The following is a 25,885-nucleotide window of genomic DNA, read 5'->3' as shown; positions in this document are numbered from 1 at the left end:
AAGTGTTTTAGTTAGAAGAGATGACAGAGGTTCTGCTTAGTCAACAAAATGATGGACTGGGTATTAGGACTATCTTGTACCTCACTGGTACAATTAGGAATAAGTATGCTCTAACTGTATTTTGAGAGAAAAGTTCTACTTCAACAGAAAGAGTGATATGTAGGAGGAGCTAAGTGGGAAGGAGTACTGAGAGGAAGAGATGGAACAAGGAGAGAAGATGAAGAGGAGAAGCTAGGTGATGAGAGAGAGAAAGAGAGAGGGGGCATGGAGGCAGATGTTCACATGTCTCCACCAGTCAAAGATAGTTTTTATATCTAGGTTGGGTATTGGGTTAAGATTCTGATTGAGCATTACCAAACTTATAGATCCTTAGATTAACATTTTAAAAAAATCATATAAAAGCAAAAAGGAAAGGGGGGCATGGGACAGGGGTGTTCTAGGGAGGGGAAATGGGGAAAGGGGATGGCATCTTAAATGTAAATAAAATATAAAATAAAATTTTAAAAATTTAAAAAAAAAAGAAAAAAACGACAGGCCGTGTTCATAGGAGTGTCGGCAGGCTGACACCAACCTGCCAGCTCTTTTCAATAGCCTGCTCCCACATGAGATGCTGAGTACAGGAGCTGCTTCCAGGCTGGAGACTATTCACTTCTCCCCATGTCCTAGGGAGAGACACTTAGTGGCCCTGCAGCATTTGAGATCAGCTGCTCCTGGGCCACAGAGCTACCTGGCTCTATGACGCGCCCCACATGGACATCCAAAAGAGCTGTGTGGCTGCATGTCCCCACGGGCTCCCACCCTCTGTTCTCAGGTGGCACAGCTGCTCTGGTTTGCTTGCTTCGTGCCCTGACAGACCCCAGGCCTTTCCCCTTTGTTCACTCTGCAGGTAGACCAGCGGGTGTTCAGAGACCTCATGAGTGAGAAGCTGCCTCGACTTCACACCCATTTTGAACAGTACAAAGTAGACTACACCCTCATCACCTTCAACTGGTTTCTGGTGGTATTTGTGGACAGCGTTGTCAGTGACATCCTCTTTAAAATATGGGATTCTTTCCTTTATGAAGGACCAAAGGTGAGTGGACTCTGCAGACACACACGCTTGTCAGACTGTGACCGGCTGTGTCAGTAGTGGCAGAGTGGCTGATACTCCTGGAACTTGTGAAGTTACCAGAGCACCAAATTTACCTCCCTGTGATGTACCCCCACAGGCCTTGGGAAGCAGCAGTTACTTGCTCATCCATGCAGAACCTCAGTGTGAAGTTAGGCATGGTAGCTCACAGGGAGATCCTGTCACAGAGTAAACTCCATAACGCTCAGGAGCTTAGTGGTCCAGCACTTGCTTTGCTCACGTGAAGCCTCTAGGTTCAGTCCCTGCCCTCCAGCTACTCCCTAATACTGCACTATACCATAGCCTAGCACACCAAAAATAAACAAACAAATGGCTGGTGGGATAGCACAACAAGCCTCACAGCCTGAGTTTAATCTCTGGAATTATATGTCAGCAGGAGAAACTCAACTTCTGCAAGTTTTCCTCTGACCTCTCCACACAAGCATATAAACACGCCAAATAAATAATTTTAGTCAAGTAAAAATAAAAATTAAGTATAACTAAAGATACATAGTAGAAAAACAGTCTCTCAATTTATATGTTGTCTTCCATGTTTCTTAAGCGTAGAACTTTATTGCATCTTGGAGCTAGTTCTGTGTCAGCACATATAGGACCTGTTTCATAACTTGCTGGAGTTTCCTTGTACACCACAGCCCCTGATGGTGGTCGTGTTGGTTGTTTCCAGTCTCTTGCTGCTTCAGAGCAAGCTGCACCCAGCTCTCATGAGATTATCATCTCTCTGCATGTGTGCAAGTTCATTATAGAGGTCCCCTAGAATTGCAGGATCAAAGGTTGGTAGCATTGGGATAACACCAGACTGCCAATGAAAAGGGCCTTCTACAGTGGAGCGTATAGATCACTCGTATGCAGATTCAGTGTCTGACACAAGGCGTTACCACTTTTATAGTCTTAATTTGTCATTATATAAAAAATTCCCAACCATGATCATTAACACTATTCCTATTGGGCCATAGGTGAGTATGTGAAGAGAACCATGAGCGATTTAACCCTATAAATACCACTTTCTAAGTATGATACAGTGCAGCTAGAGCAGCCATCAGGGTTCTTAGCTGTGGAAATAATAGTTTGTTCCAAAGCTGCCTGAACTTGAGTTCATTCACCCCTATCCTTGACCAGAGTAGCCCAAAAACAAATTAGCAAAATCCACTGATTATTTCACCATATTGAAAAATTGGTCAGACCCCTGTTCACCGAGACTATGCCTGACTCTGGAGTTGGCAGCTTCACATTTTCAGTCAAAAAACGCCCACGTTTTGATTTTACATAAAACTGGTGTCTACGTATGTATTCTTTGTTGAATACAAAGGTTAGTTAACCAAATGTGAAAGGTTTCCAGTCACCGTACTTCATGGAAACATCTCTGGTTTGGGCTGAACTGTCAGAAACCACAAGCGTTTGTTTTCCTGTACCTAAGGGCCTTGTTCAGTCCTGGAAGTCACTCTTCAGTTCAAGTATCCGCCCAAGGGCAGAGCCCTCAGGATACTTCCTCTAGCCAGCCCCAGGGAGACCTTCAGAGTCCAGCCGCATGTCTGTAGCCACCGTGTATCTTCAGTTACAGTTTCCCTGGCTTTCCCGCAGGTTATTTTCCGTTTTGCCCTGGCACTTTTTAAATACAAGGAAGAGGAGATCCTGAAATTGCAAGATTCAATGTCCATATTCAAGTATCTCCGTTACTTCACTCGGACTATCCTCGATGCCAGGTGAGTCCACAGGGGTCCTCAGACTCAGAGCTGTCCAGGGTGCTGTGATACTGCTTCCTAGAGAAAGAAAACGGAAGGGCCTTGGCCTTCTAGTGATTTGACAACAGGATTGTCAAACAATATGGTTTTGTCCTTTATTCAATGAATAAATCCCAGTGACTGAAAGCATTGGTTCCATACCTAAAGCTTTCTCTGTCTCTGACAGGGTAGAACCTGTTATAGGAGTGGGATGGTAGATAAAAGACAGCCCTGAACTTGAGGATCAGGAGGGGAACAAGCCTCTCCTGATCCATGTAGTGATGAAGAAACCTAAGCTGGGATAGACAGGGATGCCTCGGGGCACAGAGCTGTTGTTGGGAATGTGTTTGGGGACAGTGGGAGAGGCCACCAAGCTTGTGCCAGGGTTCTGGGGCTCATGGCTACATCCTAGGCTGGCTCCTTAGACTGTGCTCAGGAAGTTTGGCTTTATTTTAAACATAGTGGAAAGTCACTGAAGGATAAGAGAATTGGGACAGGACCAGCCCTGGGGGAGTAGACGGTAACTGTTAGGAGTCTCCAGGCGCATATCTGAAATGTAAATAAAATATTCAATTAAAAAAAAAGAAATGCAAAGAAGAAGAGGAGGAGGAGGAAGAGGAAGAAGATGAGGAAGAAGAAGTCGTCTCCAGGAGGGAAAATGGTGTCCCGTAGAGAGCTGACCTGAGAGTTGGAGTCAAGGGGAACAGATGGAAGAGACTGGGAATTTTGAACTTAGAAGACCCTAGTTTTCTAGCTTGAACATCTGGAGGAGTCATGAGTCATTTCCCCACATGTATACATACACACACCTCAAACCACATGGTTATTTCTTGTCTGGGCTGCCATTTTCCCTAGGCCACAATTGGTGGTTCTGGCAGCTAGGGTAGACACTGGCATCGGAAGTGGCTGGCGGAAACTATACCAGGTCTCCGGGAGGCCGTCGCTGTTTTCAGGGTCTTTCTCTTGGGGTGTATGTTTTCAAGATGGTTTTAAGCTTAGTGCTAACACTAAGACTAACCGGATTTGCGTGCAGTAAGAAAGGGTATCTGAGGATGTTAGCTGTGCAAGACAGATGAAAGGTTCAGGGTGAGGATTGTGTTCATAGCACAGTGGTAAAGATTATTAAGAATAACTGAATGCATTCCCTTCCCACATGACAGTTGATACTGTTGAGAGCATTTTGGTTCCAGACAGTCTTAAGGGGGATAGCAGGGCTGCCTGGAGATAAATCCTCCTCCTCTACTTCCTGTCACCATTGGACAGAACAAGGCAGTTTCCATCTTGCCTGGTCCTACAGCGCCACCTGGTGAATGGCTCAGGATGTATTTCCCCTTGCTTTAGAAAGTCAAGGTCACAGACCAAGAATTTCCAATATGTGCACGAGATCCAGTTCCCATTCCCCCTGCCCTGCACCCTCCCACCGCCTGGGAAGTTGCTGAGGCTGCCGGTGCCTCGTCCCACCTCCACACTGGAGTTCAGTATTGTAAGGGGCTGCCTGTACTAGCTGTCTGAGGAGAGGCAGCTCCATAGAGTAGATAGGTCTTACAAAGTGGTCAGGGGTTCCATAGCCAGGTACATTCAGGAGACACTGGATGATGTAAGATTGAACTGGTTGGTGGCTGTGGTGGGACTTCTTGGGGTCCATGAGAGGCTGATCAAGCAAGGGCAGTGTCTGAGTTACCTTATAATGCAGCCTGGGCCATGTTGCAGTCGGCTTTTTCCAACTAGAGAAGTAAATTAATGATTTTGTATCCCCTCTTTCACATTCTGAAGCAAGGGATAGGGTTTCTGGCTTACAGAGCCTCTGGATCATGTAAGAGAAAGGACAGTGGTAGGCTCCTGGTCCCAGTGACATACCCTAGCTTGCTCACAAAGCTGGGCCTGAGACAACAGCCGGGCATTATCAGGCCTGCCTTAACCTCCAGTACTTGCCTGTCTTAGAACACATAGGGAACTTGGCTTATAAAGAGAGCAGGCCAGTCTTATCTTTTCACTTCCTTACAAGAGAAGCTGTTTGAAATATAAAAATGAGAAATCCTGAGGACTTGTTTATCCTTTATACACCTATGCTAAACAGGGTTGAGGCCTTGGGCCACACGTGGCTGACAAGGGAATGAGCCCCTGCTGTCAGGAAGCAAGACCATGGGCCTGGCAGAATCGGTTGGGAAGTGGCCTACCCCTTGGCGTAGGAGAAGCTCTGTCTTCCGTGACACCCAGGAACCAGTCCGACTGACCCATGAGTGCCTGAGAACATCCAGACAGTCCTTAGCTCTATTTTTATTACAGACTGTCCGGTACCTGAAGTATTGCAAACTTATGACATTGTTGTCTATTGGTGCACTGAGAGGTGCATGTACCTCTCTGTAAAGTGTGTCTTGGCCCAGGTCACACTGCAGATGGGATCTGATGTCATTACCATGCCTAGTCCAGCCGTGTCGGGACAGTTTTCCTAAAGACTCATAGTCACTGACACTTGCTATGACTAAGTGAACACCAGGCCTACTATATGTAGGAACCTACAATGTTAGCGCCTACTATATGTAGGAACTATATGGGGTACACCTCTGTTGCTTCCAGTGTGCAGATGAAGAATCAGGTCAAAATGGATTCTGAGCTCGCTGTACCTTCTGCCTCTCTGCATAAGATAGGCCTGCACTTCCAAGATGGCATTCCCCCATCACACGGCACATGTCCCTTACTCCCTTCTCTGGTCTCTAGGCAGTGCTCTGAGCCCTTGCTCTGCTGACTTCTCTCTGCCCTTTGTCCCACCAGGAAGCTGATCAGCATCTCCTTTGGGGATCTGAACCCCTTCCCCCTGCGCCAGATCCGGAACCGGAGAGCCTACCACTTGGAGAAGGTCCGGCTGGAGCTAACAGAGCTGGAGGCCATTCGAGAGGACTTCCTGCGTGAGCGGGACACTAGCCCTGACAAAGGCGAGCTAGTTAGTGATGAGGAGGAAGACACTTGAATGAATCCCCACTCTAGGGTGCTGCTCTTCTCGCCTTCCTTCATAACCAAAAGTAGCAAAGGCACTTCTCTACTCATCAGATCGTGACATCTGCAGCCTCTGGGCATCTGCTGGGCAGGTGTCCTAAAGCTAAGTTGCACTTTCTCATCTCCCACTTGGGAGCAGGGGCCCGGTGGCTTTACAGCCATTTCCATGTCATGGCCTTCAGTCATTGCATCATATGCTTGCTACCTGATTGCTGACTCACCAGGTAACTGGTTAAGAGCCTGCTGACGGCATCTGCCCATTGTTTGTGTTTCACCCTGCAAAAACTACGTTCCACATCTCCCTGTGCTCTTTCCTGTTATCCAAGAGCAGCACTGTGGAGGAATGTGCAGGGGGCTGCAATGTAGCTGCTTCCAGGGACAAAAGGTCACCATCACCATCAGAAGAAGGACCTCTTAAAAAAGCAAGCATAAAACTGGCCTCCTTAGAGAGCGTGGGAGCCCTCTCCTGGTGGCACAGCCAGCCGCAGTCCCTTCTGGACGAGCCTTTTCAGACTCACCCTGCTCTGCAGCAGGCCCCATGCTTCTCATTGCCAGCTGTCTGTCCCAGGTTGCAGTGGGGCTAACACATCTCCAAGAGCTGCTGTGGAAAGCCCTTCTAGCTGGGAGCTGACTTGTAGATGCCATTCTCCAAGCGTGGCTGGATTGGGGTTCCAAAGGAACCTTGCAGTAGACCCACCCCTGCATAAAGGAACATGGGAAACTCAGTCTGTGGCTGTGGGCTCCTGGATGGCAGTGGCCAGGGCTCTAGAATCTCTCCTGCCCAACAGAAGGGGGAGGAGTGGGGCTGACTGCCAGCTTCCTGCATCTGGAAGCACCTTTGCTTGAGAATGAGAGTGATGAGTTCTAGTCTCTGCACTGCCTGGATCATCCTTATACCCATCAGGGATCTGGGGCCACTGTGGCCTCTGGCACAGCGGACTCCCGGGACTTCCTTCTTGAAGCCCAGACAGGTTCTGAACAAGAAAAGTTATTTTTGCTCAACTCCAGAGCATCTCTGATGGGTGTCTGTCATGAGAAAACATCTTACACAGTATTATTGGAACACAAGGGAAACAGCCTTAAGTGGACTATTTTACACTACCTGGAAAAAAAAAATGGAAACAATCCTTAGTGTAAACACACTCAGACTAAGGAATGGAGCAAGACAGTTTTGAGAAGCATTTTTTTTCCATGACCCGTTTTCCTGTTTTTGCTGTCTGCTTTCTAGCACTTGAATGGCTGAATCCATTTTTTAGTATCTAGACTATGCTTAACTTCTCTAAAAGTTGCTTCATTTATTACCATGTAAAAGGAGCTGGTCTCTATATTTAGCCAATAATCTTTGTTTTCAGATATCAAAAATGTCATCATTATGTCTTGGGATGGTGTTTTGAGGCCTAGCTTCTTCAGGAAGCTGTCTGGAGCTGGACAGTGGTCTCACTGCTGTTCCCAGAGCCTCCGAGACCAAATGCTGGAAGATGTCCCACCCCCTGTGAAATGTCAGCTGTCAGCCTTGGGGACAGCTGTTAGGAGGTGCAGTAGGGTAGGGTTGGAGCCCCATGATTCAGCTCCAGCTGCTCTGATTTCAGTTGCCGTGTCAATTTCCTACCAGAAGATGCAAGTCCATATATGTATTTGGTGTAAATCTTAGTGGTGGGCTGCTTTTGTCCTGTGCACCGGTAGAGGCATCTTTAAAGTACCTGGTGATGATGGGGACATGGCTTAGAACACATGCCTGGTGTGGGGGCCCCTGGGTTCCATCCTAGCGATGAAAAGAAAAATCTCCAGTATGCATGGGTGCCTGTTCTGCCATTCCCTGAGAGACAGCATTAGTTTCTCAAGCAGTTAGCATCAGTGCCCAGGTAAAAGAGGTCCCAAAGAGAATGAACACTTAGAGGCTTCTCTGTGGAACAAATGACTCAGTGTCTTCAGAGCTGAGAGGGAATGGTTGCCCTCTTTCCAGTTTGGAGACAAAATGACAGAGGCTCATCCCAGAGGCACAGCTCCATTCTCTGAGACCTGTCTTTACCCTCCAATGCTCCTGAGGTTCCAGACTTCTACCAACCACCATGGCAGGTACTCCTAACGTCAAGGACTGCCTCATGCTGCTGTTCATCTGAACCTTTACCCAGCATGCAACCCATGGCTCCTGCCTGGTGAGCCTTGCGGGCTGAGATACCCAAAGCACAGCCTCCAGTGTGTGGGTCCAAATGCATGTGCCACAGTAGGGGAGCACCCTGCCCTCAGTACCCCATCTGGTGGGACTTACCAATATTCTAACTGTTGATACTTTTATATTTTCACTACATTTTATATTTTTATAGACTATTTTATATTAAGGTTTTTCTAGATTCTGTACAACTTTTATATAACAAGTTTTATTTTGTGTGCACAACTCCCCTGTATGTATTTATATCAGCCCAAGCCTTCCAAATTGCATTTCCCTCTTGTGCCACCTTTTCCCTCTTAGCCTTGACTGTCACTCTCCTCTGTTCACCCAGGTAGCCTCGGGCTACTTCTAGCCATGATGACAGCAATAACAGGTCGGCATTTACTTCTCTGGTGTTTGTTAGCTGTGGTCTGTTGATACAGGAGGTACTCCGGGCAATACCCAGTCAGGTCTTGTTAGCTATGTTACCATACAAGCCCCTCTTACTTAGTACAGTGATGTCCTGATGCAACCACTTCTGGGTGGGTGGCTGGTCAGGAAAGTCCTTGAAGACAGAGGCTAGATGCAAGCCCAGTGTATGAGGCTCCTCTCCAGTGTGCAACTGGAGGACTTGAGGGCACTCTGCCAAGTGACTGTCCTTTTATATCCCAGGATATATCAAGGATGTGCTCATCCTTGAGTTAAATGTTAGACTTGTAAAGGAAGAAATAAACTAATTTGTATTACATTCTGCCTCGAAAGATAGTTGTAGTCATTTGTGACAGAAGCCTCTGCATGGTCTTGTGGTATGGGGTGTGCATGAGGGAGGGGCTTCTCCAGTTTGCCACCCTGTTGATTCTTATGTCTCTTTCCTTAGTCCCATTGGGATAGGAGAGACAGCATGCCCTTCTCAGCACTGGTAGGCTGAGAAGTTAGTTGCCCTGGGTACCATGGCTGAACTATGGGCAGAGGCTGAAGCCACAAGTGAAATGGCTTGCCTGTATCGGGAATAGTTTACCCACCCCACCCTTTGAGAGATAGGTACCCTTTCGCCATGTGTGCCCAGCCTGAGTCATGGCTTGTTTGCCTCCTGTCTGTGTGGACAGCTCAGGCCCAGCTGCCACTAGGGACTCCCCCAGCCATCTCTGGAAAAAACCAAGAATGATTAGGACCAAATGTCTTTCCAACAAGGGGGAGGAGAGTCTGACCAGGACTCTCAGTGTAGGCCTGGATCTGTGACACTGCTGCTGTTCTTTGGAAGACATAGATTTAATCAGCAAGGCTTGGGGGAGCTCCTAAGGACACACAGCACTATAGTAGTGGCAGAGGCCAGAGCTGGGTCAGGGACCCTAACCCTGCCACAGTGCCGGTCCCTGCCGTGTCTGGGTATGGAGCCAGGAAATGACTCTGCTCCCATCTTTGTGAGGAGTTGCCATGGGGAGTGGATTAGGCAAAGTTATAGGAAGCCATTACTCAGAGTGGATCCCTAGGGCCTCTTTGGACCCACGGGGCTGCTGCAGACACAAAGAAGAAGCAAACCCAATAAGAAGCTTCTCCAGCCTTGTGTGCTTGGGTGCACACAAGCCACCAGTGACTTGCTTTCCTGAGTGACCTGGTAGATTGGCTGATTTTGACCAAGCCATGTATAGCCTCCATTCTGGAGTCCAGAATAGGAACTAGGGACTCGGGAGCTAGACTGGGCTTGTACCTCCTAGGCTTGTACTCCTGGACCAGTCCCTTCCCTCCACTGTGACCTTGTCACCTGTTCAACTTCAGGGTGAGATGGCAGGGGCGTATGGAACCCAGAGCTAGGAAAACACTTTTACTCTCGAGAGCACCAACCCCTGCTCTACCCTCCCCACTCCTAAGTAGGGTAAGTCACAGGACAGGTGCAGCACTGACTGGGTCCACCCTCTGATGCCCTTTCATAGTCTCAGGGAGTGACTTCCAGTGGCCAGGTGCCTTCGTGCTTCCACGTGCACCTCACCCTGGCAAATAAAATGGGACAGGTGCCCTCCCAGGACTTCAGGGCCTCAAACAGAAGAGGCCATAATGCCTTCCAGAAGACTCTCACAGCTCACAGCCTAAAGGAAGGGGCAGACGGGGCCACACCTGAGAGGAAGACTTAGTTATCCCTGTCATTAGCCAGGGTCTTCTTCAAAGTACCTGCATGCCCAGCTGCTCTGAAGTAACCCATCAGAGCTGTACCATGTGTCATGCCACAGGCAGTCCCCGTGGGAGACAAGACAACCTGTTGCATGAGTACACGTGCTCCATTTCTGTGGAACCCAGGTCTCTGAGGACCTTCATGGAACATAGGCAGAGGTGAAGAATGATCGGGGACAGTGAAGAGGACTCCCTGGACCTCTGCCAACCTGTACCCCCTGCAAAGAAGACCTTCCTGCTCACACCATGTAACCCTCTGGAGATACACCTTCCCTAGAAGCCACCTCCACTCCCTTCAGGACCTTATGTGTCTACATTAGGCGTCTTTGCTTGCCCTCTGATAGCTATGCTGATTTGCCCCCAAAGGAACGGAGAGAAGTTGCTCTCTGCCCTGGCTCCAGCAAGGAACAGAGTAGCAGCCATTTGATGAGAGAAGTAGGTAGGGCTCGGGCTCCAGCAAGGAACAGAGTAGCAGCCATTTGATGAGAGAAGTAGGTAGGGCTCGTGTTGGGAGTCTCCAAATCCAAGGCAAGACCAAACCGCTTTGAAAGGGTAGATAACTCAATTTATGTAAAACAATAACAAATGTGCAAACCGTTAGAATAAAAAAATACCTTTTCTGAAAGGACAGGGGGGTCCCCAGCCTGCCGTCGTGCAGGGGTGGGGTTAGCACCATTAGGACACGAGGAGCGGGGCTCCACCGCAGCCTGTGGTGGGGCACTGAGGTCTGTGTGTCATGGGTCAGTCAGTCTGTGCATTCAGATGTGCGTTGGTGTATGCCAGGCCTCGGTTTATCGTCTGGCCACCCGCTGAGGGCCTCGGGAAGGGACACCACGGCTGAGCGGGGGACAGGAGCGGCAGCACTGAGCACGGATGGTGGGCAGCTGGCAGCGGCCCAGCAGGCGCAGCGTCTCACAGAAATTGAAGGACAGGCGATCCCGCTCACAACCTGGAAGGGGAAGAGAGGAGAGGAGATGCAGGGGCGTGGTTAGAATTGGTGGGCGTGGCCTTCAGAACCAGGCTTTCTCACTCAGTGATTCAACTGAAAAGCCCCTTGCTCTATTGCCTTAGGAAGACTAGCAGCCAACAAGAAACCCAGTTTCTAAAGGACAGCCCCAGAATCTAGCTCTAACCCCAGGTCTCTAGCTCTTGTCCCTGCCTCACCTGCCCTTGGACTACTAACACTATTGGGACTTAGCTTTCTGGAAGAAAAGTTCAAAGACCTCATCCTTTACCACCTCAGGAGATACCCAAGAGCCTACTGGTTAGCGATGTAAACCTCTCGGCCCCATCTTTATCCCTGCTCACCCCTGGAACTGGACAGGCCCAGGACCAGCTCTTCATCTCAGGCACTGTGTCAATGTGCATCCACTGTACACTCTGCCACCTCCATTGGTCCCACATGCCTTTGCTGTCATCACTGCGCCCCCCCCCACACACACACACACACACCAACACACACCCTCTTACTCTCATGTGGACCATGTTCACCTTGAACCTTTGTGTGGCGGGACAGCCTATTTGGGGCCAAGGCCACAAAGATCATTAGTAGGAACCAAAGACTGGGTCAGGGCCCTGGAGATGGTACAAGGGAGGGAGATACTTAAGCCCTAGTTGTCAGGATCTGAGGCCTGGCTGGCTCTCTCGTGGAAGCTATTTTGGAAAGTGGCTTGCTTCCAGACCGTTGGCCTTCCTCCCAGTGCTACTGCTTCACTGTTGCTGCCGCTGAAGCCACAGCTGCCCAGACCCCCCCCTCCTGCTTACTTCTGCAGATTCCCTGGGGCGGAAGAACGGGAGGGCAGCTGTGGGCCCTGGTCTGGGACATCCCCAGGTGCAGCAGGAGCACAAGGCAGCAAATGAGCCCCTCCACCCTATCTTTTAGGCAGCAACTCCAAACTGTCGCACTAGTCCCCTGGGTGACCTCCTGGCAGGCCTAAGCACTGAGTGAAGGTTTCCTCTTGATAACAGCCCCCACCTCCACGGGAAGGACACATGACTAGGCACGTGAGTTGCCTTGCCACAGTGATCACACACCCTGGAGTTTCCAGGATTTCCAAAGGTCCTGTTGAACAATCCCACAAACCATCAAAACATCCTGGAAGCTCCAGGAGCTTGCAATCCAAGAGTCTTCCCTGAATGGCTCCTTCACTTGGGTGGGGGCAGGGGACACGGCGCTGGGAAGGCTCTTCACATGGGTGGACATTGGGTAGAAGCCTAGTCACTTCCAGGAGTTCCTGCTAAGCCCACCCTCCCCGTTCCTCTTGGGGATCTTACAAGCCCACAGCCTCCTGAGCCAGGCTATTTCTGGTAGAGCCTTAGTTCCTGCCCTCTCCCTTGTGTGCATTACCTGAGACCATAGCTACCACATTCCCTACCAACCCTCAGCTTAGTGTGAGAAACAGAAGAGCCATAGGCACTATGAGCCCCAAAGGCAAGCACTGTGGTACAGCACCCAGCTTAGCTTGTGCTGAGTGTCTTAGAAGTCTGTGGGATAGATGGAAGGAGATGATGAGAGAAACAGGCAGGGATGGCTTAACAAACCAGGCTGACATCTCCCCCAGCACCTTGAGGCAATGGGATTCAGGTCAGAATGGCAGAGCAGTAGCTACCCTGGTCCTGAGCCAGTACCACTGGGAACCAGCTCCTGGTAGTGAAGGCTGTGCAGAGCAGGGAGAAGCAGCTCGGGGCTGACACCCATAGACTGTCCTGGGGACAGGAGCATCAAACCAGTAGGTAAATGCCAAGCAAGCACTTGGGTTCCCTTGGGTGTCAGAGGTGGCCTCAGACTCCCCATGCCTTTGCAGTGGAGGACAGTAATGGCTGCCAAAAACAGGAGGGAGGGGGTAAAGTGGCCCAGCCTTCACTAAGGAGGGGCCTTGGCAATACTGAGTCCTTCACCCTCACAACCCCCCTATTACAAGCATAGAGATTGAAAGGCCCTTTATGCATGAGGAAATGACAATTCAGATCAGCACATAGAGCCCAAGACTACATAGCGGGTGAACAGGTACCCAGATGTGACTCAAGGGCCACAGTTTCCTGTGTCCAGCACTGCTGGGGACAGCTGGAGCTTCAGGAAGGAGGTAATTTCCACAGCCACCTCTGGCTCAGACCTTTCCTCTATAATAGCCAAGCTGGCCAGGAAGCCCATAATCAGCAGCAGCAGCACCCTGGGAAGGAGTCCTTCCTGTAGCCCCTCCAGGTAGTTATCCTAGGCATAGGAAATGCCCACCGCCCAAGGACATCTTCCCTTCACTATGGGGACTAAGACCCCATGGGACAAAAGCTTGCCACAACTGAGATCAGGAGGCTCCTTCCACTCCCTGGGGCTAACAAAGCTGTCCGCAGGATGCCTGGGTAGCTGGGATTCCCCTTGGCTGATTCCCAGTTTTGGACCTTGGCACCCTGTGGCCTCCCAGTTACGGTGACCATGTGGTTTGAGCCAACTGTAAATAGAACAGCAGCTGTCCTGGCACCAACATCTAGATGATTCTCTAGTTCCCAGCCAACCTTCTCCCCATACTCCATCATCCCCAAGAGTAAGGAGACACTCACGTGGGGGTTCAACCAGTTCACAGTCCTCAGTGGCACATGGCCGTGAGCTCTCAGGCCATGCCTCATGGCTACACAGGTCACTGTCTTCCTCTGCCAAGCCTGTCTGAGTGTTCACACATTTGACCAGACGCCGCTGAACACCACCACCACAGGGGACTGAGCACTGCACAGAAGAGAGGAGAGAATGTCTCCAGGACCAGCCATCACAGGTAGGGACTGGCCATCACTGGACAGTACCACCCTCTCCAGGAAGCCGTCCCTGACTAGAGCCTAGTGCTGACCCCCACTGTCACTGGGGGCATCTGTTCTTACAATGAGGGCAAGATATGAGTAAGAAGAAATGCGAAACACACCCAAGAGGCCTGCACGGAGAAGGCAGACCCTGGGACGAGGGAGGTACCATGGTGCCCTGGAAACACAGAAGGTGTGCTACAAGCAGAGAAAGACAGAGTGTCTCTGGCGTGGTCCTCACCCTGAGCCAGCCTTTTCTCAGGTTTAATCTATGCTGGCATGATACAGGCTCTGCACTTCAGATTTTTTTTTCCACTTCTTCTCCATGCTGCCCCCAATTTAAAGATGAAGGGAAAAAAAATAGCCAAGCAAGGCAAAGCACCTGCCCAGAGTCACTCAGCAGCCAATGGGACAAGGATTCGCTGAGGTTCTCGAACCAGTCAGCACCCAACAGGCTACGCAGCGAGCTGCCTTGCCCTGTGGGGCCTCTCTCTCTACCCCGCCCCACCCCTGACCAGAGTGGTCTCTGCTCCATTCCCTGAACACTCCATCATCCCTGCCTCAGGGCTCAGAACTTGCTGTTCCCTTTATCTGACCCCTTTAGGTGTCAAAGTACCAGGACTTGATCGGGACACTACTGATTATTTAGTCGCCACAGAGACCAGCACACACTGAACAACTCATCATTCAAAGCCCAAGGACCAGGGCCTACCTGTCAAGGATTGCTCCCAATTCCTCCTCACCAGCAACCCTGCTCACCTGACCCCAGGGCCCTACCACCCACTGTGTGCAGGGGTGGGTGTTGCAGGGCCTGCTGTTGTTGGGTCTCAGCGACTCCTCACAGAGCCCTGGCTCTGGACATGTCACCAGACGCTGTTGTTCACCACCACCACAAGCCTCAGAACACTGGAAGAACAAAGAGGCATCAGGTAGAGCCAGGGTCTGAGGGTATCCTCAGTCCCCACTTCCCCAGGCCCAGACCTCACCTCTCTCCAGGAGGAGGTGTACCAGGGGAGGCAGGGCTGGGTCCCACAAAGCTGACGGGTGGGTGGCTTGGTAGGCCCGGGCTGGCAGTGAAAGGGTCGCAGTGGCCGGAGGTCACGTGTGTCCACACACTGTACATCCCTTGTAGAGGACCCTCCACCACAGTTGCGAGAACACTGGAGAACAAAGAATAGACATAGAGACACATTCTGTGCACGTGTATGCAACAGGACCCACTGAGGCTTATTGTGCAGCAGGGTTAAACCTTCCAGCCCAGACCAAAGAGTCCCAGAAGACTTGGACACCAGGTGGCCACCCCAGGGGATGGAATTAGGGTGAGCTGAGAGAGTTTAGTGGTAGGTGGTGCTAACACAGAGGAAGGACAGCAACACAAGCAGGGCCAGGCCATACTGAATGAAGAACTCCAAGAGGGATGAGGACAGGACGGGATCAGAGTGCAGACGGTAGCCTGACATTCACCCAGCCCCGCTCCTGGTCTTCAAACCACAGCCATGGGACCCAAGACTCCCTCTTTACCTTACTCCAGTTGCCCGCGCGCCAGGCAGCACAGGGCCTCAGATGGCAATGGCGGGCAGGCTGGGGACGGCTGGAAAGGGTGCAGTCCTCATCATTGCCGGAGCTGCAGCGCACTATCCTCCAGATGGCGCCCAGGCCACAGGTGGTGGAACACTGTGGGCCACAGGTACTGTAAGCCCAGCAGCCCCTCACCTTCCAGAACCTCAAACCTACCGCATCTTTATCTGAAAGACAGACTCCTCCACCCACCTCCCAAGAAGACTGTGAAAGAAAATTCAAACAGTTAACTATCCCTGCTCCCGAGGGCCCGCGAGGCCCTCCTACCTACCCAGACATCCTGTGGTTTCTCTAGTCTAGGCCTTAATCCATGCAGTTAAATGGGTAGGAATATCAACCTGCCTCTCTCCCTGTAGATTATTGGACTTCTTACAGTGACAATCTAGAGAGGGAGAACTGGCCATCTTTTCCCCATACAACTCAGACTATTATGGGACCCCTAAACCAAAGAGGGGACTTTGGAGGGTGACAATGGTTGAAACATCTAGAGGAGTCCTGCTGTGTCTCAGCTAAACCTGCCAGACCCTCCCAGGCAGGACTGGGTCTGGAAGCCATGGAAAGAGAGGCCTTCCTTACCCATACAGCTAGCTAAGGTATGAGTCCCATTTCTGGGGCACGCAGGCCAGTGTGAGGATGCTCCTCCCAGAGGCACTTAATGTGTAGCTGCTACTGACTTTTCTGAATCCTTCCATGTGGTCTAGGAATAGCCCTTTAAGAACTCAAGATTCTCGAGGCCAGCCTGGTCTACAGAGTGAGTTCCAGGACAGCCAGAGCTACACAGAGAAACCCTGTCTCGAAAAACCAGAAAGAAAAAAAAAAAAAGAAAAACCAGAAAAAAAAAAAAAAAAAAAAAAAAAGAACTCAAGATTCAAGCAAATGAGGGCCCTCATTTCACTTCTACTTCAAAGTTGGGAAACTGATGCTCAAGACTATATGAGAGCTGAGACAATACTCTTCCTGCTTTGTGGAGCCTCGGCCCACCATAGCTGTCAGTCGGCTCGACGCAGGAACCATTATGCCGCTCTCCAAGGAAAGCAGGATGAATAAGGCTGTGTCTTGCTCTGCTCAAAACTGAGTCCCAGGGTCCTGCTCAAACTTTCCCACCATCCCTGGCCCTGTACAACTCACCTGGCTCCAGTTTCCTACTTCCCAACTGGCGTTCTTGGCAGGCAGCAGATCTGCAGGGACGCCATCCTCCACTAGGCTGGGCTGCAAAGGCTGGACCTCAGGGTCCTTGCTACTGTTAACTTGAGTCTCCTGAGCTGGTCTAGGCAGCAACCGCGGGCTCTGGGTCCCCTCAGTGTTAGGGGTCTGTGGCTGGCCCATTGGTCCAGAGTTCCTTGGATCAGTTGGTACTGTCAAAAGCAAGGTCCCAGGCATTACCGGAGTTTTTAGGTTCTGTGAGCTCAGTTCTGGGGTTGAAAAGGTGGGAGTTCCTTGTTCAAGAGGGCTGTCCCTGCCCCAGATATCCAGCACAGTGGCCATGGGAGGAAGTGGAGGAGAAGCCACCTCCACAGTGGGTTGCAGCTCACCATGTACAGGCTTCAGGTCAGCCTCTAGCACAGGGTCCCAGGCCACATTCCATCCTATCGACACGTCTACCACATCAGGACTCGGAGAAGCTTGGGTAGTACCAATGGAGGCTGAAGAGGGCTGTGTGGGGATAGGGTCTTTGGGCAGGGCAGGTGATGTCTGACCCGAGGAGTTACCATCTTTAGAAAGCATGTTCCTATCAGACCATGGAGTGGATGGCTGGCTCTGCTTATCTTCTTTCACTAGCAACTCATCAGGGTTGCCAGGGGCAACGGGTGTTATCATATCATCAACTGAAGCTGGGGGCCAGGGCAAGCTGGGAAACCCAAGTTCAGGGGCCTCTATGGGAGTATCTTGCTCAGTCAAGAAATTGCCCAAGGGGTTCACAGAGGTCTGCTCTAATAATACTGTTGGGGAATGGCTAGCCTCACTGAGTAAAGGGCTGGGGGACCAAGATCCCTGAACGTCCTCTCCCTCAGCTCCGGGAGCCCCTGCAGTAGGCACTGGAGTATCTGAGGGGGGTTCAGTGGCTCTGATGTGAGGTGGTGCTGTCCAACCCCCAGTATCAACCAGGTCTGAATGGGGTTCTTCAAAAGACCCGTAGGACAGGTCTTCATGGAAGTTAATGAAGTTGTAGTCGTAATAGAAGTCATCCACAAACGCGGGCCCTGGCGGGTCCAGTTCCAGGTCCTCCTCGTCAATAGCGTTGCTGATGCTGACCGGCTTGGGCGAGGATGCAGGGGAAGGGCGTGGGGCCGGCTGGTTCGGGATGAAGTCAACCTCATTGAAGAGCTCGGGGCTGGAGGAGCCGCTCCCAGAGGCACCTGTGTCCACTATGTACATGGGATACTGGCAGGGTTGCAGAAAACAAAAGGTCTCGGTTATTGGTCTCTCAGCTTCATCACAAGGGACATCAGTATTGTTGATGCAGAGGACACTTCGTTGCCGAATGCCAGCTCCACATGTCACAGAGCACTGCAAAGGAGGTCACAGCTCAGGCCAGGATGGGGCTTCTGGGAAAGCTGGGGCACGGGGAGGGCAGAGCCTGCCCACTGCTGGTGTCATAGTGACAGACGTCTCAGACAGCCCTCTATGGCCGTGCTCAGCTCAAGATGATAGCTTATGGTCATAGCATGCCAATGAATCCCCGACCCCCAAGGCTCTGAGAACAGTGTTGTCTCAGGAATGCCCCCAGGCTCCCTCCCACTTCAGGTTCCAAACAGTAAGGATTCCAGGTAATGGTAGTACCAGAGGCAGGTCCCCTTTCACTTCTGCACTTACCAGAGACCAGTTCCCCACACCCCAGGTGGAAGGACAGGTTATGTAACGGTTGCACGGGGTTTCAGCCAAGGGGCGGGGAAGATGTTCACAGGCAGATGGATCAAGGGCACGCTGCTCATCCAGCCCTATACTACGTATGCAGAACACAGCCCGGCGAGAGAGGCCTTCAGGCCCACAGGATCGGGAACACGGCTGCCACTCTCCTGCCCACCACCTGGTAAGGGGCACACAGTGGTGACAGTGTGACATTAACACCTATCATGAGCGAGTTGTTGCCCTGCCCCTGAAGCCCAGTGGCAGAGCCCTTTTCACTCCCACCTCCCTTACCCCCTAGGACCTGGACAAGGTATCCAGAGATCCAAAGAAGAGTTATCAAGGGCATCTAGGCTGGCACGGGCTGCCCAGTGCACTCCATGGCCAAGGTAGGTCCATGGACTTGGGAAAAGAAGCCACTCTCTCTTCTCCTGAGCTACCAGGGTTCTGCAGAGGCAGGAGCAGGATACCTAGGAATCGGAGGTCTGGTTGGGGACAATAAGCTCACCTGGGGGGACAGGGCTCCTCACTGCATTTCCTCTGGCGGTCAATGGGCCGATTTAGAGGGTCACAGTGTTCCTCAGTTACAACTCCAGCCTGCCTCTCCATGCAGTACAAACTCTGCTTCTGCACACCTGGAAGCCATGGGGAGTTCAACCCGGGACTGGCACCAGGATGCCCAAGAGACATACACACAACCTCTCTGCAGAGACCTCACAAAACAGGGTTCCACTGCCTCTGTCAGGGTGAAGGCAGGCCTACATAGCCTCCTCTCACTGCCCTCCCAGCCTTCCCTCCGTAACACCCTATACTGTAGGCTAGGTGGCCCACCCTGCTGCTTCTTAGTGGTGGCTTAGGCCTTTTAGCTCTGTAAAATGGAAATAAATAACAAGACCCACTTCAAAGCCCTGCGGTGGCCATTACATGTGATCTCACATGAGCAAGTTCAGCAAAGGGTTCGGCAAGTGTTGAATCTCACCTGTGCCACAGGTGACTGTGCACTTGCTCCAGGGCCCATAATGCCAGGAGAACTCGCGTGGCTGGACTTCATGATGGCTGTCCCTCTGGATGGTATACTGGTAGTGTACCCCAGGGTTCTTCTCCTGGAACAACAGCTGAGACAGGCAAATGGGGGCCTGTGAGCACGGAGGCTCTTCTTCATCTGCCCAGCACCTGCCCCAGGGTCATCTCCAGCTACCTCTGAGAACTGAGCTATACTGGAGACCTACTCTAGAGATGAGAAAACTGAGACTGAGACTCAGAGACCCCAGCAACTGAGCTTAGCCTAGAATCAGATCCTACAGAAGCCCTAAAGTTCCCCCTTCATATCCTACCTTGGAAACCAACCCCACTTATCCCTCCCATCCTGGTCCTAAGAGGCAGGCACCTGGATCCAGACAGGCTCACTGGTGGGGCCTGGGGATGTGAGGTTCTCCAAGTTGCCCTTCCGTGCATAGGTGAAGGTAGTGCCTGCCACCTGGTAGTCCCCATTCCACTGGATGGTCCAGCCGCCATTGAGAAAGTACTTATCTGGATCCTCACTCCTCAGGGCCAGGAAGTTGGCAGCCTCGGCCACCTCCTCAATGAGAATCTCTCGGGCTCCAGCTGGGATTAGCCCTATATCCACATACCCTGTGGGCAGGGGTAGTACAGAGTTTGGGCCCCGGGGTTAATGAGTCAGTTGTCCCCCACCTTCTTGCCTGCACTTGCTTCTGCTGCTGAAACCAACGACTCCATAATCAGCTCAGGATTCTGAGTCCCCCCCCCCAAAAAAATAAGTATTGTATCCATTCTGGATCACAGACCTCAGAAAGGGCCCACAGATCCTTCCCCTATGGCTCATGACCCACCACTACTATCTGGGAAACTGGGAAACTGAACTGATTTTTATCTGTTCATCCTGGTCCATCATCTCTCTCTCCCATCCTGGAAAGTCACTTGGGCCTTTCCTCTCTCTAGAGTTAGAGTAGCCTAACTTCTCTCTTTCTATTAAGTGACACTGCTCTTGGGTGTGCCTAGCACTACTTCATAACAAGACACTGTTGTTAGACCCACTCTACAGATGAGGAAATGAAGCACTGAGGTAAGGTGATCTGCACAGGGCTCCTACGGGGATACAAGTCAGCCCTGGGAAGAAATGCAAGCTGTGGAGCACAGCATCATAGCCCCACGGCCTACCTGCCTTACAGGGGCAGACTCTACCACAAGCTTGCCTCTAGCTGGGACTCTCCTCACCCAGTCTCCAGAGTCATTCATCATTAGGCTCATTCCCCACCTCCGATGAGAAGTCTTCCTTGACTTCCATGACTTCCCAGGTCAAGACCTTCTAGCTTGGTGTTTCCTTCTCTTCCTGAAATGCATAGCCTACTGCCTTTGTCCAGAGAAGATTCTGTCACCTAGGCGTACCCCATAGTTAAAGCACACAGATCTCAAGGCTAGAACAGGGTACTGGGGAAGTCTCTGAAACTTCAGAAGACAACAGTCCTCTGAAAGGACTACACACCCTTCACAGTCACTTAGAAGAACCCCAAGGAGGACAGGTCTCACATGGAACAAGGACTCACTGACTGCTATAAGGATAAGGATCCTGGCCAAACGGGGAGGGCTCTGTTGCCATATCTAGTCTAGATGAGGACCACAGGGCAGGCAACAGATGACAGGCATACATTCACAGCCCAGCAGCCCCAACCATACCCAGGCCTTCGGCCTCCTTGAAGGTCCTGCTCACGGTGTGGCATGTAGAGCCATCCCCCCGGCACACACCACAGCGGTCCTCCTCAGCACCAGAGTCAATCTCGAAGTCACAGCCTATTTTCTGTAACAGAGAGGAGGTCCTTTGTGCTGGCTGCCAACCCGCTGCCCCCATGAGTATGCCAGGGCTCAGGAGAGAGACCCTAGGAGGAGGTCATGGACCCTTGCTTGGGTCCAGTCCCATCATAATCATTCTGATGACTGAGCTCTTCTTCCCCTGAGCCTCAGTTTCCCCAGAAGAGAAAAGCGGAGGGGGGGAGGAGGGGGGAACATCCTTTCATGCCTTAAAAGAGTATTAAGAACATCCCAGGAGACAAGAGGCAGGAAGTGCCACATAAGACTACAGGTAAGCATGGACTCTGGCACTCTGTGGAATTTTTCTAGAAATGGGATTCACTATCGAAGGCACTGGGTTAGCACCTCTTTCTGAAGGCTCCTCTAAACCTGGGTCTTTAGCACAGTGGCTTTAAAGGCAAGAAGCAGGGTAAGAAAGGTGGCTGGAGCCCTGGGCATGGAAGAACAGCAAGCACTAAAAAACAGTTGAACCATTACCAATCACAGTGCCGTCTCCAGGCTCAGAGCCCAGCATACCACCAGCACCACTTTGACAACCCCTTCCAGTGAGAGAGGAGGCAGTTTCCTGAATCCACCTAGGCTTTCATGAGTGGAGCTGTATAGGTAGGCACACTGGTAGGAGCTGTAGGAAGTTACTGGAAACGAAGTGGTAAGGTGGTAATGACGACAGGATGGTGTTAACTGTGGGGTCTCCATTGCTAGAGACAGTAGTGCACGAAGGCTTTGTCTTAAAAGTTAGTCAGCAGGGGGTGCAGCCTGGAGAAAGCCAGGTAAGCCCTGGAGGTGGGCCCGGTGCCTGCCAGCAGGGCTGGGAGAACCTCTTCCTATCCCACATACCCTACAGATGCCATTGATGCAGATGTCACGGCTGACACGGCCTTGGTAACAGGGGGTGCCATCCACCACGGCATCCCTCAGCTTCTCTGTATTGGAGTAGTTGGAGGGCCGGCAGTGCAGCTCACAGGGGTTCTCTGATGGGACAAGGGGAAGATTCATGGAGCAAAGCCAAGAGCAGGCATCACAGAGGCCACCAGGAAGACCCCGCATCCTCCATGACACACACACACACACACAGACTGAGGAACTGGGAATGAATAGCTGTCGCAGACAACAGCAGGGAGCCGCTAAGGACTGAGGGTCCTGTATCACTGGGGTCCATACATCTGCCACCTCTGGGCCCCAGCATCCATGTGGGTAGCGTAACTCACCGTCGTTTAGCACAGGCACCCATTTATGCAGCTTGCCCTTGTAGAGCATGCCATCAAACTGGCTACACTGGGTGTGGCGGAAAGAGGGACGGTCCGGCGGGCAGGCTGGCTGGTTGCAGAGCCGGAACCGTTTCCGCTCTCCCACACAGTACTTGCCTCTGTTCTTAGGCCTGTAAGGAAAGCCACGTGGCTGTGAGCCCAAGACCAAGCAACATCTTCTGCACCCAGAGTCCCCTGCCATCCTCCCCGTCTTGCTGCTCTGCCCTCAGGGGCTGCCATATACACCCTCCCTGTCTCCAAGGATCTAAGGAAGAGTGGCAGCAAGACACTCAGGCTCAGCCCAGAACTGCTGTATGGCCATGAGCAAATGCACTGCCATGTTCTGGACCTCAGTCTCCTTGTCTCTAAAATGGAGTTGGACTACCTCTAAGAGGGCTTCTGAGAGGCTGGAACATGTAGTGGGCTGATGGGCTAGGCTTGTGTTATTAGACTTGTTCCTGGGGGCAGCATGCCTGGGCTAGGTCAGAGGAAGCCTCCAGGCCCCACCCAGAAGCTACCTTCGCTTGGCATCTAACCTGTACCCCATCTAAGCCAAGCCAGCCCCATACTGGCTGAGCCGGAGGCAGGGACATCCAGAGGGGTGGGGACCACAGGCCTGGTGATGCACCATCCCTGAGATGGAATTGGTTGTGATCCCCACCTCCCAGGCAGCCAAGCAAAGAAGTTTGTTCAGTGGGGCCAGGCAGCCCCTTGTTTCATTAAGTCTCCCAAAACCTCATTTAGATGCAAAAGCTCACCCCACCAGTACTGCAGCCAATCTCAGATACCTGGAGCAGCTTGTGCTGGGCATTTCCCACAGCACAAGGGAGGGTCAGTGCCTTACCCATATTGCCTGACTTTGCTCAATGACAACTTGACTAGGAAGGCTCTGCTGGCACCCATTAACACCAAACTGAGGCCCAGAGGAGCAGTGGAGAAGGAAGGCCCTTGTGTGAGGATGGAGGACCTAGAAGCTGAACATCAGGAGCCCCGGTTCTAAGCATTCACGTCTGTATCTTCCTCTGCAGCCACTGCCTTTGCAGCAAGGTCTCTGTGCATCTCCCCCAGCTCTTGGAGAGCACTCCCCTCTTGGCTAGCGTGTCAGCTCTGGGGAACCGCTTGCAGAACGCTCCCTGGAAGCAACCCGTGGCGACCTAGACACTGGACTTGGCCATTCTAGGGACACTTCTGAGAGATGGAGGCTGGAACAGAGGTAGTCTCTGCTATCAGCTGGCTCCATTCGGATCCTTTCTCCCAGACTGGGCCCCACACTCACACAGGTTGTGTGCACTGTCGTTCAGCACTCCGTACACCCACGCCACAGCTCCTCGAGCAGACAGACCAGGCACTCCAACCGGACCAGCCACCGTCCACCGCCTCGGGCTGGAGGCCCTCAGGGACGCACTCTCCATTGAGACACCACTACTGAGACATATGGGGGCAGACCCCGACACCTGTCAATCATCCTCACCCCATTGAGATCAAAGTGGGCAAGACAGCGTCAAAAGACAGAGGAGGATGGACAGACTTTATGGTCACCCACAACGAAAACGCCATGGTAAAGCTGGGTGAAGAATAAAATAAAACCCATGGTGACTGGACCAAGAGTGGGAATGATAATTAAGAGCTAAAATTGACCCCAGGGAAGTCGAGCTAGACATGAGCAGAGGAAAGATGGCCTCCCCGACCCCATATTCAGCCAGGGTTGAGGCTTCCCACGCACCTTGTTCTTCCCACAGCGCGTGCCATCCACAGCCGCATCCAGCTTGGAGTGACAGGTGGTCCCCACAGAGCACCATAGTGTGTGGCAGATATCCTGCAAAGAGGCATGTGCATTACCCTCAGACACTCTCCCCAGTGATACCACCCACTCTGTCCCTACTGTCATGGTGACACGTTTCCACAGAACACATTTCCAAAGAAACAGCCCGTCCTATGAGTGTGCAAATGTGAGGATTCTCTGGCCCCTCTCTCTCAGTCACATGATACCATGGGGCCTTTGAGAGGGGCTACCCTCCAGCCTGGGTTGATACCAACAGCTGTCTCCAGCTGGCCACTTCTTCCAGCCCCAGGCTATAGATCCTGAAACATTCAAGATAGAAATTCAGGTCGTGTCTTTACAAGACCCTCTCTGGGACCCTGAAGGTCTCTCTTCTAAGGCAAGTCCAGAGAGCTGAGGGACTTGTCCAAAGTCCCCTAAGGGTTGATATAGAATCCAGACCTGAGCCTGTGCCTACCCAAACCCACAAGTCACATTAGGTGTTACCATGCCCCTTGAGAGCACACCCCTAGCCAGGCAGAGTTTCTCTGAGCCTGGCATTGTCAGGCTGGTGAGGACCACCCACCTGTACCTCCCATACCCACACTCACATCCATGTCCTTGCATTGGACTGAAGTAGGGCCATACTGAAGGCGGCACTGGTGGTTCACATCATACAGGACACCGGGCAGCACCGAGGGGAACTCAATGACATCCTTGGCTGGATGGTCATCTAAGCACAGGCCCCAGCCACGGCTGAAAATAAAAAGAAGGGAGAATAACTTGAGGTCCCTAGGGCAACAGTGCAGCCTGTGACCGATGGGAGAAGCCTGGTAGAAGAGCAGAGCAGGTGGGGCTTATGGACCTCATTGGAAAATGCCAGTCTTCCACCTGGCCAGCAGGTCATGTGACCCCAGCCTTCCAAAGCAGCCCTGAAGACCTCCCTCATCTGGCTGGAGCTCCAGCCGGCTCATAAATACTCCACCCTCCACAGGGAGACTTTAGCATGTGCACTACCACAGGGACCCTGGCACCCTTCTTTCAAACACCTGGTTCACCAAATCCTCAAGTGGCTATGCTCTTAGCTCCTGCAGCTTCTACTCCTGCTGGGACCCTAGAGCCAGGCTGGACTGGGCCAGGCTCTAGAAACTGTCACATCACAGCTGACAGAACAAAAGACCTCTGGGGAAAAGCTACTCAGCCAACTCCCACCCTGGCCTGAAGGACCAGCCCTCTGCTTCCTACTGACTATCCTTTCCTGCCTCCCTCTAGTCAGCATTCAAGAGAATGGGCCAGTGTGAGCAGGTCCAGCCCATGACCATCACATACTCCTTCCGACGTAGTGCTGAGAAAGGTGGCCATGTAGCCCCATCAGCAGGAAAGGAGCAAGGAGACAACAGGGCTCTTGGGAAAAGCCTCCCAAGTCCCACCCAACCACCTCTGCCCTGACTATATATGTTCTATGAGGTTGCCTGGAAACAGGAGGGTAGGAGCATGCTGCCAGCCTCCTGGGGCTCATTTTGGTCCTTCAGGAATGGGAAAAGGGTCCAGGGCCCAGAGCCTAAAAAGAATTGAGCCACAAAAATAGGAACCTAGGTCACCGAGGCAGAAAGGACTTGGTTGGAATCAGTAGGGCCAAGATCTGTGGGACGTAGTGGGAGATAAGGACAACCCCAAGCCAGGGAC

General features: G+C 51.9%; 2 protein-coding genes across 5 annotated transcripts in view; one reads left to right on the top strand and one right to left on the bottom strand.

Annotated features, from left to right (window-relative positions):
• Positions 1–8,751, top strand: part of Tbc1d2b (TBC1 domain family member 2B) — a 72,140-nt gene extending 63,389 nt beyond the window's left edge. The window contains exons 11-13 of the mRNA XM_034484050.2: positions 887–1,072; positions 2,708–2,829; positions 5,620–8,751. Of these exons, the coding sequence (XP_034339941.1) occupies positions 887–1,072; positions 2,708–2,829; positions 5,620–5,815 (504 nt within the window). The 3' untranslated portion in view covers positions 5,816–8,751. The remainder of the gene's footprint in view (positions 1–886; positions 1,073–2,707; positions 2,830–5,619) is intronic.
• Positions 8,752–10,705: 1,954 nt separating this feature from the next.
• Positions 10,706–25,885, bottom strand: part of Adamts7 (ADAM metallopeptidase with thrombospondin type 1 motif 7) — a 37,068-nt gene continuing 21,888 nt past the window's right edge. The window contains exons 9-25 of one of the 4 annotated variants that reach the window (XM_076918122.1): positions 24,811–24,955; positions 24,164–24,256; positions 23,717–23,862; positions 22,402–22,571; positions 22,031–22,164; positions 21,062–21,182; positions 19,755–19,999; positions 19,347–19,482; positions 18,876–19,002; positions 18,335–18,548; positions 17,053–18,028; positions 16,649–16,875; positions 15,464–15,616; positions 14,929–15,102; positions 14,702–14,848; positions 13,712–13,874; positions 10,706–11,105 (exon numbers count right to left, since the gene is read on the bottom strand). In XM_076918122.1, coding sequence (XP_076774237.1) covers positions 10,948–11,105; positions 13,712–13,874; positions 14,702–14,848; positions 14,929–15,102; positions 15,464–15,616; positions 16,649–16,875; positions 17,053–18,028; positions 18,335–18,548; positions 18,876–19,002; positions 19,347–19,482; positions 19,755–19,999; positions 21,062–21,182; positions 22,031–22,164; positions 22,402–22,571; positions 23,717–23,862; positions 24,164–24,256; positions 24,811–24,955 — 3,529 coding nt within the window. In that variant the 3' untranslated portion in view covers positions 10,706–10,947. Of the gene's footprint in view, positions 11,106–13,711; positions 13,875–14,701; positions 14,849–14,928; positions 15,103–15,463; positions 15,617–16,648; positions 18,029–18,334; positions 18,549–18,875; positions 19,003–19,346; positions 19,483–19,754; positions 20,000–21,061; positions 21,183–22,030; positions 22,165–22,401; positions 22,572–23,716; positions 23,863–24,163; positions 24,257–24,810; positions 24,956–25,885 lie in introns of all 4 variants that reach the window. The other 3 variants (XM_034484016.2, XM_034484014.2, XM_034484015.2) reach the window with 3 other exon arrangements.

This window comes from Arvicanthis niloticus, chromosome 21 (assembly GCF_011762505.2).
Source record: "Arvicanthis niloticus isolate mArvNil1 chromosome 21, mArvNil1.pat.X, whole genome shotgun sequence".
NCBI classification, from domain to species: Eukaryota; Metazoa; Chordata; class Mammalia; order Rodentia; family Muridae; genus Arvicanthis; species Arvicanthis niloticus.
Note: the sequence above shows the minus strand (reverse complement) of the source record. Positions and strands in the feature narration are given on the sequence as shown.